The sequence below is a fragment of the Populus euphratica genome, unplaced genomic scaffold, assembly GCF_000495115.2.
Source record: "Populus euphratica unplaced genomic scaffold, PopEup_1.0 scaffold19.1, whole genome shotgun sequence".
Lineage (NCBI taxonomy): Eukaryota > Viridiplantae > Streptophyta > Magnoliopsida > Malpighiales > Salicaceae > Populus > Populus euphratica.
In genome coordinates, this window is record NW_011499853.1 from 3,174,671 (window position 1) to 3,189,037 (window position 14,367).

At 35.2% G+C, this 14,367-nt stretch overlaps 4 protein-coding genes across 4 annotated transcripts; 2 read left to right on the forward strand and 2 right to left on the reverse strand.

The window, feature by feature from the left end:
- The first annotated feature begins 193 nt into the window (after positions 1–193).
- On the forward strand, positions 194–2,136 carry LOC105122387 (uncharacterized). Its single transcript, XM_011021462.1, has 2 exons — positions 194–718; positions 1,323–2,136. The coding sequence occupies exons 1-2, from the start codon at positions 214–216 to the stop codon at positions 1,847–1,849; spliced, it is 1,032 nt and encodes a 343-aa protein (XP_011019764.1). The 5' UTR covers positions 194–213; the 3' UTR covers positions 1,850–2,136.
- Positions 2,137–2,532: 396 nt separating this feature from the next.
- On the reverse strand, positions 2,533–5,100 carry LOC105122386 (coatomer subunit beta'-2-like). The gene is made up of 10 exons (XM_011021461.1): positions 4,805–5,100; positions 4,620–4,640; positions 4,471–4,532; positions 4,334–4,388; positions 4,183–4,219; positions 3,678–4,003; positions 3,473–3,604; positions 3,221–3,369; positions 3,054–3,122; positions 2,533–2,898 (listed from the first exon to the last, which is right to left on the reverse strand). Exons 1-10 carry the CDS (start codon positions 4,961–4,963, stop codon positions 2,826–2,828), a joined length of 1,083 nt encoding a protein of 360 aa, XP_011019763.1. The 5' UTR covers positions 4,964–5,100; the 3' UTR covers positions 2,533–2,825.
- A 3,032-nt stretch (positions 5,101–8,132) lies between these two features.
- On the reverse strand, positions 8,133–12,546 carry LOC105122389 (GTP-binding nuclear protein Ran-3-like). Its single transcript, XM_011021465.1, has 9 exons — positions 12,533–12,546; positions 10,490–10,548; positions 10,332–10,401; positions 10,059–10,115; positions 9,839–9,956; positions 9,276–9,365; positions 9,001–9,180; positions 8,832–8,909; positions 8,133–8,509 (listed from the first exon to the last, which is right to left on the reverse strand). Exons 2-9 carry the CDS (start codon positions 10,490–10,492, stop codon positions 8,440–8,442), a joined length of 666 nt encoding a protein of 221 aa, XP_011019767.1. The 5' UTR covers positions 10,493–10,548; positions 12,533–12,546; the 3' UTR covers positions 8,133–8,439.
- On the forward strand, positions 11,707–14,261 carry LOC105122388 (GTP-binding nuclear protein Ran-3). Its single transcript, XM_011021464.1, has 8 exons — positions 11,707–11,908; positions 12,016–12,085; positions 12,495–12,551; positions 12,632–12,749; positions 13,148–13,237; positions 13,309–13,488; positions 13,579–13,656; positions 13,879–14,261. The coding sequence occupies exons 1-8, from the start codon at positions 11,906–11,908 to the stop codon at positions 13,946–13,948; spliced, it is 666 nt and encodes a 221-aa protein (XP_011019766.1). The 5' UTR covers positions 11,707–11,905; the 3' UTR covers positions 13,949–14,261.
- Positions 14,262–14,367: the final 106 nt, after the last annotated feature.

A 14,367-nucleotide genomic window follows, 5' to 3' on the forward strand; every position in this document is an offset into this window, starting at 1 on the left:
TTAGGTAATAATTATCATAGAAAAAAAAAAAAGACTTTAAGCACCCTTGGTACTTTAATTGGGCTCGGATCACCATTTCTCTTGTTCATCGTTGTACTAAAACAATAATGTTTTTTAATGATTTGCCGTTTATTTTGTAAATGAACATGATTTCGTAGTCTTTAAGGTTTGGACAATAAATTTGCTTAAAATCTCAATTTTTCTAATTACATAATGCCAGGACTGGTAGAAAATGGGAACTTCGAGGTTGGCCCAAAGCCATCGGATTTGAAAGGAACAGAGATGATCGGACGCTATGCATTACCAAAATGGGAAATTTCCGGCTTCGTCGAGTACATCAAAGCAGGCCAAAAACAAGGGGACATGTTGCTGGTAGTACCAGAGGGAGCCTATGCAGTCCGGCTTGGAAATGAGGCATCAATCAAGCAAGTTCTAAATGTTACAAAGGGAATGTATTATTCCATCACATTTAGCGCAGCTAGAACCTGTGCTCAAGAGGAAGAATTGAACATATCGATTTCTCCTGAGTGGGGCGTGCTACCAATGCAAACAATGTACAGTAGCAATGGATGGGACTCGTATGCTTGGGCATTTAAAGCCTTGCTTGATATCGTTGAGCTTGTTGTTCACAATCCAGGAGTTGAAGAAGATCCTGCTTGCGGCCCGCTCATTGATTCTGTGGCCATTAAAGCTTTATATCCTCCTAGACCAACAAATAGTAAGTTATTTACATATTTTATATGCATTAAACTTATGTGTAGATAGCTAGGCATGGATCATCAAGGAAGGAGAAAAAAAATATAGGAGAAGTTGACGATGTGAAGTTATTGAGTCCTCGTTGAATTATGTCCTTCACAGAGACCTTTAGGACACTGTCTCGAGACTCTCAACTTGGTATTTAGCCCCTGGGGTGCTCTAGGACTGTCTTCCCCAGTTGCCTTACAATATTCATGGACTGACCTCCAAAGAATAGCAATTTGGTACCGTTTATTTTCCAGTCCTTTTCACAAGGGGCCGGGAATGGCAAGTGTTTAACTGGTTTGATCAAGCCTTCTAGTCTTAACAATGAAAGAATCCTAAAGGTAATTAGCTATTGGCTCAATGGATTTGAGACATTAATATGCTGAAGTTGCAGCCTGCAACTTCACCTATGCTGAGCCTAGCATTCATGACTACTTGATGCCTGGTCCCATTGCTGTTGTTCTTTCTTTTTGAACTTTAAATCGTTACTCGGATATCGCTATCAGTCACTGATTCCTGCTATAAACACCAAAATGTTGAATTAATGTTAACAACTTGTATTTTCATTCTAAATTCTGCAGAGAACCTAATAAAAAATGGGGGTTTCGAAGAAGGTCCATATTTGTTACCTAACACATCCTGGGGCGTCCTGATCCCACCCAACATTGAAGATAAGCACTCTCCACTCCCTGGCTGGATGGTTGAATCCCTTAAAGCAGTTAAATTCATTGATATAGAGCATTTTTCGGTGCCACAAGGACGGCGTGCCATAGAACTTGTAGCAGGCAAAGAAAGTGCGATTGCACAGGTAGTCCGTACCATAATCGGCAAAACCTACTCCCTCTCATTTGCAGTGGGAGATGCGAGCAATTCATGTGAAGGGTCAATGGTTGTCGAGGCGTTCGCCGGCAAGGACACGCTCAAAGTTCCTTATGAGTCCAAGGGCAAAGGTGGGTTTAAGCGAGCAGTGCTTAAATTTGTTGCTGTTTCTAGCAGGACAAGAGTAATGTTCTACAGCACATTTTACACCATGAGGAGTGATGACTTTTCTTCTCTATGCGGACCTGTTGTCGATGATGTGAAGCTGTTGAGTCTCCGTGGAACATGAATCATTAAAGCTAATTAAGGGTATAAAGCAAGACTATTAGATGGTTTGGACTTTGGATGTGTGAATTTAGCCGTCGCCGTTATACCATATATCAATATTTTTGCTATATAAGAGAAGCAAGCAAGGGTTTCAGGAGTGGGTTTTTATCACGATATATCAAGAAAAATAAGAGTATATATAATTTACTAATACCAGGGTAGTTCATAGTAGTATTGTGATTTTATGAAAGTGGGGCTATGTACTATTTTTAACAAAATAAATGAAAGAAGGTTTCTATTTTTGAGCTATTTTTGAAGTTTATTTTTGTAGATTAGAAGTCCAAAGAAATAGATCACAGTAAGTTATATCATGGGCTGGTGACTTGAAGTAGATCACACTAGATCATAATAACACACTACGCCTTCAATTGGCCTAAGGATAAGTTGACGTTGCAAATACATTAATGGAATGCAGAAATTCTCGAGGTTACAATGAAGTGGGAGTTAACGATTGTTTGCGAGGTACGCTGTGCACTGCAAACAAACACAGCCTTATATATAATAGTGATTTTAAATGGTTGCCTTCATATCCTTTAATGGAGGATCTCGCAGGGCTCTTTTCCCCTAGCTTTGCTTTGCTTCGCTTCCTTTGTTATGCGCGCGCGCGCGCGCGTAAAAGGAGTTGTGAATGTGATTCTGAGATTCTTTTTTCCTTAAAAAAAGGGGCAAACATACAGCTGCCTTCAGAAATAAAACTTTATTGTCTCGGAGAACATATATGTTACGATAGCTAGGAGATTATGCAATACAGTACAAGCCATTATCATGGAAAATGTAGGAGGGCAAGCGAAAAGACTATAATAGCAGCTGACATTAATCCTGATCTTCTCTTCCACTCAGAAGATCGACGATTTTATTCCCTCAAAACACGATATAGTATCAGTTGTGGAAGATCGATGACGTTAAATAGTCCCTCGTCATCTCATGAATTTGAGGTTTCACTGTGTTGGCCCTGCGTCTGCAACAGCTACTTTGAGTATAGTGGTTCCATTGTCACAACCAAATGCAACTCTGATAGATAAAAAGATGGAATTAACTTGTTGCCATGAAAACATAATAAGAGAATTTTGAAAAAACAGAGTAGTCTTGACGACCTCAACATGTGAACAATTCATCTTCTAAAAAGTTTACATGAAAACGAGCAGAACTTTGATAAAGAAACTTACTGGCATGACTCTTGCTTGCATCCAACTGCCCAAACTCTTTGAAGACCATAATCCAATGTGTTCTCGAGTCTGAAGCATGGAATCATGGAGAATTAAAGAGCTAGACAGGTTGAGTTCAGTTATATTTTACTTATAATCTGGGAAGAACTGCTGAAACAGGAATTTACCGGTAAGTTGTTGCATCCCATAGACGGATAGTATTATCCTCGGAAGTAGTGATTATGATGGGAAGCCGTGGATGAAGACAGCATGAAGTGATGTTGTGGGTATGACCTTCTAGTGTATGGACACAACTTTTTGTTTCATAGTCCCACACCTGATTGCATTATACAAGAAAGGCATGCAAAATATGAGCCACAAATTAACAGATACAATTCACGGCATGTTGGCAAAAAGAAACTGCTGGCTGGCTGGCTAACCTTGGCAGTAAAATCATCAGAACCAGTCAATAGATATAGTTTGTCACCACCCATGAAGAAATCGATACAATTAACGCTTTTGGAATGACCATTTAGTGTAGCAACAGGAGTAGGAGAATTAAGATTCCAAATCTGCAAGAATTATGAAATCAGAAGAACAACTTTTTGCACGGAAATCAGCTTGAAAAATCGAGGCCACAAATACCTTCACGGTGGTATCAAGTGATGCACTTGCAAAGATGTTGGAATCTTTTGGATTGAACATGACTTGCATTACATAATGTGAATGTCCTTCAAAGGTCTGAGCGCACTCCCATTCCTTCTCCCAATTCCACATCTTTATAAGCATGTCATCGGAAGACGAGAGCACACATGGCAGGGTAGGGTGGCCAAGCACACCCCTAATGTAATCGCTGTGGGCCTCAAACTCTTTGACCAACTCCGTTGTTTCATAATTGTATACGCGGATGAATCTGTCATCCGATCCAGTTACAATCCATTTCTTCCTTGCAATAAACTTCGCTGACCTTACTGCAAGGAAAAAAAAATCCATTCGAAGATGAATTTCAGAATGATCTGCCAGAAACTAGTAAAGCTTGTTCAAGGTATCAGAATGTGCTCACGACATCCTATTTAAGCATCACCAAGCTAATCTTAATCTTAACTTGTAGAAGTAATGTATTATATCAGAACAAGGTATTGATATTTACCTGGTGATTCTGTGACCTTAAAAGACTTCTCCATGGCCTAGAATCAATCATGCAAGTTCCAAGTTAATCAGTAATGTAGGGATTCAACGAACAAGAACAAGGAAACAGTCTTACAAAAGAGATACAAGAATAATACGTAGATAGGCCTAACCTGTGTCTGGTAGTTCCAAATACACACAGTTCCTGAATACAAGCTCGTTAGAATCCTGCGTAGAAAAATATATGTGGGTGTCAATCATATTTCGACTTAGCACACAAATACCAAGTTGCAAAGGGGATTCTGGTTACCATGGTCGTGTTGGATGTAGATCAAGAGATTTCACCCTTTCAGATAATTGTGAAAATTCTTGCTGTGCCAAGAAACATATTCAACAAATTAATGATAGGTTTCACACACAGGTAAAATCTTTGTGAAGCAAGTAATTACTCTCAAGTACCTCAATTGTGAATTTCAGAGCCTGTCCAATACCCGATGGGATGCATGCCAAGCCAGGAACAACACAATTAGTATAAAAAGAAAAGGTAGAAGAAGAGTGATGTGATTTAAACTCGTTTAAAATAAAATCTATATTATTTTCTGATAAAATACACACGTTGAAGGACCAACTACAACTCAACTCACCATTTCTTTCTTTCTTTCACAGTTGATATGGGCTAAAGACGGCAATGGCTTGAAGAGAAATCTGCTTGATAGGTGGAATGATAGAGAAGAGAGGGAAGCTGCTCCATATATGTACACCTGGGATCCTTCGCAGTTAAGGAAAATGCTTAAGCTTACCATTCAACACATAAGTTAAATTGGACGATGGGGCGATTCTTCTCGTGTTGTCATCTGCCATGCCCTTTGCCATTGATAATTTTCACGTAAAAGAGTTGACGGTTATGATTGAGTTTCAATGCCAACGTGATTTGTCAGCTTAATCAGACACGACGTGGAAAATTAGTGTTCCAGAAGGGGAGACGATTCAAGAAGACGACGACCTGGAAATTATCAAATTGGCTATAGAATAGGATATTTATTAGAGTAAATGCCCCCGCCTTTTGACTTCAAATGTTATGGACGGTTTGTCATGACTTGGCATCTAGATCAACGGTACTTTGTTACGGTCCGGATAATTTTTTTAATATAAAAAAAAAATCAATGTGTTTTTATCATAAAAATACTAATTGTAAATTAAAAAAACATGTATTTAATTAAATAGATTAAGAATTATTTGTGTTAATAAATATATAAAAAAATTATTAATAATACCTAAGGTTAAACTAGAAAAATCAAGGAGAAAGATATAAATTAATATATTTAATCTCATAATATAAATCATGTACTCAATTATGTTTAACAATTTTTTTATTAGAATAAAGTTTTTATTTAATCAAATAATAATAGAAATAGATACACATATAAATCAAAGAAAAATATATAATATACAAGATTATACATATTAAAAAAACATTGTTATCATTTTATGTGAAAACTGAGTAAAAATAAAATGATATTTAACTAAAAACTAAATAAAAAAAATTATGAGATACATATGGGCGTGGATATAATTTTATGGGTGTGGATATATGATTTTGAATACTTGTAGACTGATTGTATTTAATAACTTTTTAAAAAAAAATCAATGTGTTTTTATCATAAAAATACTAATTGTAAATTAAAAAAACATGTATTTAATTAAATAGATTAAGAATTATTTGTGTTAATAAATATATAAAAAAATTATTAATAATACCTAAGGTTAAACTAGAAAAATCAAGGAGAAAGATATAAATTAATATATTTAATCTCATAATATAAATCATGTACTCAATTATGTTTAACAATTTTTTTATTAGAATAAAGTTTTTATTTAATCAAATAATAATAGAAATAGATACACATATAAATCAAAGAAAAATATATAATATACAAGATTATACATATTAAAAAAACATTGTTATCATTTTATGTGAAAACTGAGTAAAAATAAAATGATATTTAACTAAAAACTAAATAAAAAAAATTATGAGATACATATGGGCGTGGATATAATTTTATGGGTTTGGATATATGATTTTGAATACTTGTATACTGTATACTGATTGTATTTAATAACTTTGTTTAAATTAATATTTTATTTAATAAAAAAAAGACACATAGAAAAGTCATTGAATTCAATTAAAGGGAAAAAAATAAATTGAACTACACAAAAGAATATAAATGTTGAAATCTTATTCATAAAGCAAAAATTAAATCATATTCTATTAAAAAAACATTATAAAGATTTGTTAATAAAAAAACAATCAATAAAAAGCCATCAATAAAGAATTAAATAAAAAGATAAAAAATTAATAAATAAAAGAGTTTAGACATGTTAACATAATCTAAATGAATCAACATGCTTAGATTTAAAAAAATTCAGACACATACGTCTTTCGATAGAAGCCCACATGTCCAGGTTGACACATTATTTTTTTACTAGAAAAACTTAATTTTTTATTTATTTTTTTATTTAAAATACTTAGAAAACATATTAATAAATCTATTTATGATCTTAAAAAATTTTAAAATAATTCAAAATTTTAAAATCAACCTGAATTAAAAATTTCTTAAGCTCATATCTATTATTTAAGGTGATAAAAATAATAAAAAAATACCTAGATAAAACTTTCTTCATTAAATAAAATTTATTAATATTAAAATTAATATTTTTATAGTCAAAATCATTGTGAAGCAAGATTCATTTTACTAAATTTAATCACTCTCGTATCTTAAATCAGATACTGAAAAAAAAGAGAGAGAGAGAGAGAGAGAGGGAAGATCTGCATCACAAAAGAATATTGAAAATATTAAGGGGCTGAAAAGTTACCATTTAAAGAATCATCCATGGAAATCTGGACGCGTAATAATATGTCTTGGATTCTTTTTCATGGCCTCGGCAGCAGATATTGATTTCTTACGAATCTCAGCAAACCCTCCACAGGATGCACCAGATCGAGGAGACTACGATTCCCGAAAAATGAACGCATTTTCATAGAACTGCAAGTGTTAGGTCTGGAACAGGAAAAACAGAGGAGATGGCATTAATTTTGATACCCAAGCTAGCTAGCTAGGTAGGTTGACTGTAGTGTACTTCCTAGCTCACAATTTATTTTTGGCTGGCGAGTAGCCTGAAGGATCTTAGGAGAGCATGGGCGTTTGCATCCTTTGATGTTGTTTGCGATTCGTCCTAGGTTTTCCAACAAGAAACTAGGTAAAGTTTATACGCTTTGTCTTCAATAATAGAAGCTTGAAGCAGCCCTTTTCTACTATCTTTTATTCGGTTCAGGATTCCTTTGCTAACATTTTTATCCTCTGAAAATGTTTGTTTGCCATTGTGTCTGTCCTGCCACTTACTCTCGGATATCCGAAGCTTTGTTTGATTGGGAATTTAAATATTTTTAACAGATTCGATCGCTTTCAGCATCGAGACCGCATCCGTAGTTCATGCACAGATAAATCATATGAACATTAGTGAAGAACTAGATTAAGGAAGAGAAAGAGAGAGAGGAGTTGAAAAATAATATTTAAGAATAAGAGATATTTTCGTCATTTTCTTATGAATCCAGATATAATTTTCTCCTTCAGAAAAACGGTAAGCATATTCGTAGCAGGCATGGCCTGATAAGCATATTCGATCCTCAGTTATAGTGTGACAGAGGACCACCCCTGCTCCCGTCTAGTAGACTCAATACAGATCAACTGCGGCTGCAACTTGCAGGAATTAAACAAGATAAAGATGTAACACGTTAAGCAATTACTCATCAATGCTGCTACTTGTATCATGGCAGAAACAACTTGTTTCATCTTCATATGAAAGAGCAGTCACAGAACACCCAGAGTCACCCCTAACGGCACCAGGTTGACGTTTATTATAATAGTTTACACGCTGGTTTTAATTCACACCGTTTTAGAGGAACCACCACAATAAGAAAAGACATAATTATAATCGCTAATCAGCACAGTACTGGCAAATTAAGGACAGATAGAAAACATTAGTAGCATCCTGCAGACATCGACAAGGAGCATAAAACTGTATGTATGAAGATGGAATAAACAAGGCAAGACACCCCTGGCAAAATGATGATACGAGCAACTCAAACAAACAGGTCAGTAATAAACCTGAAATCATCCAGTTTATACTCATACAAGTCGAAGGACATAAATCTATATCCTTCAAATCATATAATCAAATGCCTCTCACTCCATCAATGACAACACCCCCCTGATATTCTTTACTCAAATGCATCGTCGTCGTCATCTGGAAGAGGTTGACTAGCAGCAGCAGCAAGCTCAGCCTCGTGCCTGTTAAAATTACCAGCAACAAGAACAAAGATCAAAAACCAAACGGGTGGGTATGTATACAAATAAACATGGATGACTTGCTGTATCAAGTTTATAAAATAAAAAATCTAACCGGCCTCTTGTAATACTTGATAAACACAAACACATTGATTGTATAATATGTAGGTTCATTTTTATTAAACCTGAGAAATTCTTTTCCTTTGTGTTTTTGTATAAACAATGCACATAATAATGTACATGCAGATTTGTGAATATCTATGGAGTAAAAGAAAGTAACAGAATGGCAAAGGCGAGCTAATCTTAAATGACATTGTACACTTACTGTGCCTGTGCTGCAAGGTCAATAGGCACTTCTGGGGGAGCCAAGGCTGGAGTCTCAACAAAATGCAAGTTAGGATCCCTAGAGTCACAAAACAACCCCAAACATTATCACTTAACAAAAATTACAGAAGGTTAAACGCATTCAGATTGGCATGATGATGATCCTTTACCCAGCAAGTTTTCTGGCAAGGTACAAAAATGGCTTCTCAAAATTGTAATTGCTCTTAGCTGAAATCTCATAGTATTGCAAGTTCTTCTTCCTGTGAAAAGTAACCTGCTTTGCCTTCACCTGCCTGTTCTTTACATCCACCTTGTTTCCGCAGAGAACAATAGGAATGTTTTCGCAGACCCTGAAGAGCAGGCAACAGGAGATAATCAAAATACATTGAGTCAGCTTGGCAAAAAGAATTCAATTCAATAGACCAGAACAAAGAAATCAACACACCTGCAAAGATCCCTATGCCATGTAGGGACATTCTTATATGTCAATCGTGCAGTAACATCAAACATAATGATGGCACACTGTCCATGGATGCTGCATAGGAAACCAAAAACTGTCATTCAGTAAAATCACTTCATGCTGCTTTCGTACAAAGAAAACATCAGAGAAACAAGCAAATATAGGACAGGGCCAACAAAGATTGCTAAAATCCATAATTCCAGAAGTACACACACATGTAATTATCATCAGCACTTGAAAAAAGAACTGGAAAAGAAAGAAATCCAGCATCATGCTGGCATCCACCCCAACAATTGAGATGGTTGCTTACATATATTCATGCAATAAATCTCATGATGAAATGAAGCATACAGAACACCAGGTTCTAATTATGAGCGTGTGCAAAATCCTGTCAGTAACACCGAACACATCTATCATTAAGCCATTCAAGTGCTAGTGACCCGATAACTGAGAAAAAAAAATTGAAACGCCAGGAATGATCCAAAACAACATGCATACAATTAGTATGAAAATCATCCTTAAAACAAACATCAGACACAAAAACTTACTAATATCCATCTCTGAGACCACCAAACTTCTCTTGGCCAGCTGTATCCCAGCAATAGAATCTAATTTTTCCACAGTTGGTGAAGAAATCCAAAGGAGGAACTTCCACACCAATAGTTGCTGCATCCATTACAAACACAAGAGTCAATCAATCACATACAACATCAGGAACTAAAACATAAGATCATTCAGCAACAACAAACAAAATATATTCTAGCTTACGCTCATATTTCTTCTCAAACTCTCCGGTAAGATGCCTCTTAACGAATGTGGTTTTCCCTACAATTCACAACCACCCAGAAGCTAAAAATCAACACCCATGTTTTACATCAAAAAAAATCAAAACCCCAAATTCCAAACATCACTAAAAATCAATATTTCAAATAGGATCAAAACTCCAAATGCCAAAGGAAAAAACTGAAGATCAACACAAAACCAAAAAACAACACGGATTTAACCCAACAGAGCCTCAGCAATAAAAATATTTACACATACCTGTACCACCATCACCGACAATTACAAGCTTGAAGCTTGGATAATCAACAGTTTGCTGATTTGGCAAAGCCTAAAATTAACAAAAATCCAGTACAAAATCAACACGAAAACAAGAGGTTGCAATGTAGATCTAATTAAAAATAACCTTAAAGACTTACCATTTTGTTTAATTTTTCCAAACAGCGAAGCTTTTTTATTGAGGCGTCGAGAAGGAGAGGGATTCGCAATACTGTTTTTCGAAGGGTTTTATAGAGAGGTTTTATGGAGATCTTGTGCGATGAGCTGCAGGGTTTGGCAGATCTGTGACGTTGATGGTTGTAGACCTGGTTACGTGGAGGGTGGATATTTTCATGATGTTTGACGTGTGTGTAGAGGATAGAAGCTAGGAGGGTTACAAATTTCAAACTTGTTCAGGTGGCTTAAATCTAACGCACGAATCTAGGCCGTCAGATTTAGGGGAGATCACCTCATCGTGTGTGCTGTATTGGATTTTGGTTAGTGTGTCCAGATTGGGCTTTCAATTCCTTGGGCCGATTTGTGAGTACATGTAAAAGGCCTAGAAATAGGAAGGAAAAATCACGTACTAACCTGGCTAGGTTTTGCCATGCCAAACCCGATTAGGTCATGACTAATCCTATCTGGGTCAAGTCTATGACCCGGGGTCAAACATAAGTCATGTTTGTGGAAAAACCTTTTTTTAACAAAACCATGTCATTTTGGACTTTCTTTTTTCCCAGAGACAAAAAGAAGTTAAAAGATCCTAATCTTATGCCATATGGATCCCCGTGTCATTGTTTTAGTAATGTAATATATGATATTTTAAAAAAATATTTTATAATTAAAAAATATTAAAATAATTTTTTTATTTTTTATTTTTAATATCAATATATCAAAATTATTAAAAAATACTTAAAAAATTAATTTAATATATTTAAAAAACAATTTAAAAAACATAAAACTTATCGATATATATAGTATATGATGCTTTTTAAAAGTATTTTAATATTAAAAATATATTAAAATATTATTTTTAATAATAGCATATTAAAATTATATAAAAAAATCATAATAATATCAATTTAATTTTTTAAAATAAAAATGAATTTAAAAACAACTTTAAAAAGTAAAAGTTACAAGAAAGAAAAAAAAAAGAAAAAGAAAAAAAAGAAAGACAAATTTCACACAAACAAACACTCCCTTAAACAACCATGGAGCCCACAGCTCAAAAAAACATTGGACCGTTCCTTATGGGTTGAGCCTGCAATCAAACTCTATTTGACCGCGTTGATGTGAAGCGGAACCAAACTCGAGGTTCAGCGTTTCGCGTCAGATTTAAGCCAAGTATAAAATCCCTACTACTCACACCACCTACGCCCTCAATCTTACCGTCCAACACACAGGTCAGCAACCACAAACGTCCCAGATCTTCCCAATCTTTACATCTTGGGTCTCTCACGCTCCTTAAACCTCCTCTTTATAAACCCCTCCATCCTCATAAGCCCTCAAAAATTCAAATCCCAAGCAGTAGAAGCTCTCTCTATCAATTCGAAGTTGAATTTAAATCTTAAAATCAAATGGTATGCAACCTCTTCTTCATGTATTGATTTCTTCCGTTTGATCTTTATGCTGTCATAATCTCAAGACTTAATCTTTATTATCCTTTTGATGATTTTCGGTTGTTTAGGCTTTGCCGAATCAGCAAACTGTTGATTATCCAAGCTTCAAGCTTGTTATTGTTGGTGATGGTGGCACAGGTATGTGCATCTGTTTTGGTTAAATCTGTCGTGAGTTTTTATGATTTTTAATTTTTTTGAAGTTTTTTTTTTTATCTGGGTTCTGGGTTCTGTGTTTTCTGTTTATTTTTAGTGTTGTTTGGGCTTGGGTTTTGATATTTTTGATATACAAAAAACATGGGTTTTGTTTTTCAGCTTCTGGGTATTCTTTTAAATGCATAGAAGATAAGATTTATCTGTATAAGAAGACTTGGGGTTTTGATTTTAAAAAAATTGGGTTTGGATTTTGGCATTTGGGTATTCGAAAAATATAGGAAAAACCATGTTTATTTTGACAGAGTTTTGGATTTGAGGTGTTGATTTTATTTTTATTTTTTTAATTAAAATCAGTGTTATTGATTTTTGGCTTCTGGTTGTTTGCACAATGCAGGGAAAACAACATTTGTGAAAAGGCATCTTACCGGCGAGTTCGAGAAGAAATATGAGCGCAAGTCTTGTATTTTTTTAATTAGTTTGTTTTGTGATGTGGAAGTTACTGATTTGTTTGTGTATTTTTGGTGAATGCAGCAACTATTGGTGTGGAAGTTCATCCTTTGGATTTCTTCACTAACTGTGGAAAAATTAGATTCTATTGCTGGGATACAGCTGGTCAAGAGAAGTTTGGTGGTCTCAGAGATGGATATTAGTAAGTATTTGTGGCTGCTGTTTGATTTAAGGATGATTTTTAAAATAAATTTTATGTTGTTTTAGATGATGCCTTGCATTCATAATTTTTTTGGCGTAGTTATAGATTCATCAGCACTTTAATGGTTTGATTATAGAACTTATGTTTAGTGTTTTACCAATAGAATATTGTCTGTTGTCAAATAATTAGAACCTGGTGTCTTGTACTTCATTTTATTAGGAGATTTATTTCATGAGTCTATCCGAGCAACTGGGGATAACATTTCAATTACTGGGGTGGGATATGGATTTTAGCCGGTCTAAGTTGGCCTTGTTTTATGTTTTGATCTTCTAATGTTTATCTGTACAAAAGCAATTTGAAATGGTTTGGTGAATGACAATTTTTTGTTTCTTATGCAGCATCCATGGACAGTGTGCGATCATCATGTTTGATGTTACTGCTCGTTTGACATATAAGAATGTCCCTACATGGCATCGGGATCTTTGCCGGTGTGTGTAATCCCTTGTTATGACATATTTGGCTTACTCATTTGTTTTTGAGACTGATTGAATCTTTTCAGGGTTTGTGAGAACATTCCTATTGTTCTTTGTGGAAACAAGGTCGATGTAAAGAACAGGCAGGTGAAGGCAAAGCAGGTCACTTTCCACCGTAAGAAGAACTTGCAGTACTATGAAATTTCAGCAAAGAGCAATTACAACTTTGAGAAGCCCTTCCTGTACCTTGCCAGAAAGCTTGCTGGGTAAAAGGATCGCAGAATTCAAATGCCTGATTTCTCCTGACCATACCTATCAGAATAAAATACCTATCTGAATTGATTTTATGACTGCAGGGATCCCAATTTGCATTTTGTCGAGTCTCCTGCCCTGGCTCCCCCAGAAGTTACAATCGATCTTGCAGCACAGGCAAAGTAAGTATTGTGTTATTTAAGAATTAGCTTTCCCTCTCCTATCGATTCCTCTTTCTGGTGACTTGCTTATGAAAGAAACTCAAGATTATTTCAGAGCCTTTTTTTTATGTGTCGGTTGTCTACTGTATATGGGTGTAAATATTTGGCTTTTTAAAAAAAAAATATGTGTCGGTTGTCGAAAGTAGTTATCTTTAACCATCCCGCTGCTGGTAATTTTGACAGGCACGAGGCTGAGCTCGCTGCTGCAGTTAGTCAACCTCTTCCAGATGATGATGATGATGTATTCGATTAAAGTGTTGATGGAGGTCGTGGGTTTTGTGGCTGCTGGTGGATTGAGAGGCTTTAATAGTATAGATGGCCTTGGGGATGTGGATTTATGTCCTTTGACATGAACGAGTGTAAACTGAATGGTTCTAGGTTTATTATTGACCTGTTTGTTATCCGTTGTATGTTTCAACATTTGGAGGGTATTGCCAAGCTTTGGTTATTCTTCCCTCATACCTACAGTTTTGTGTCAATTTCTGTAGGATTTTAGTAGTGTTGGTTTATATCTTAATGGACCGGTGTTGTGTTGATCCCATTTATGGCTTTTTCAATTATTTGCATGCTGGGTGATTGCTTCATGGTGCCCTTGATTCATCTGATTATCGACTGGATATGCTGCTAAAGTAATCCAGACGTTTGCATGTTCAAGGACTTGACAGCTGATCA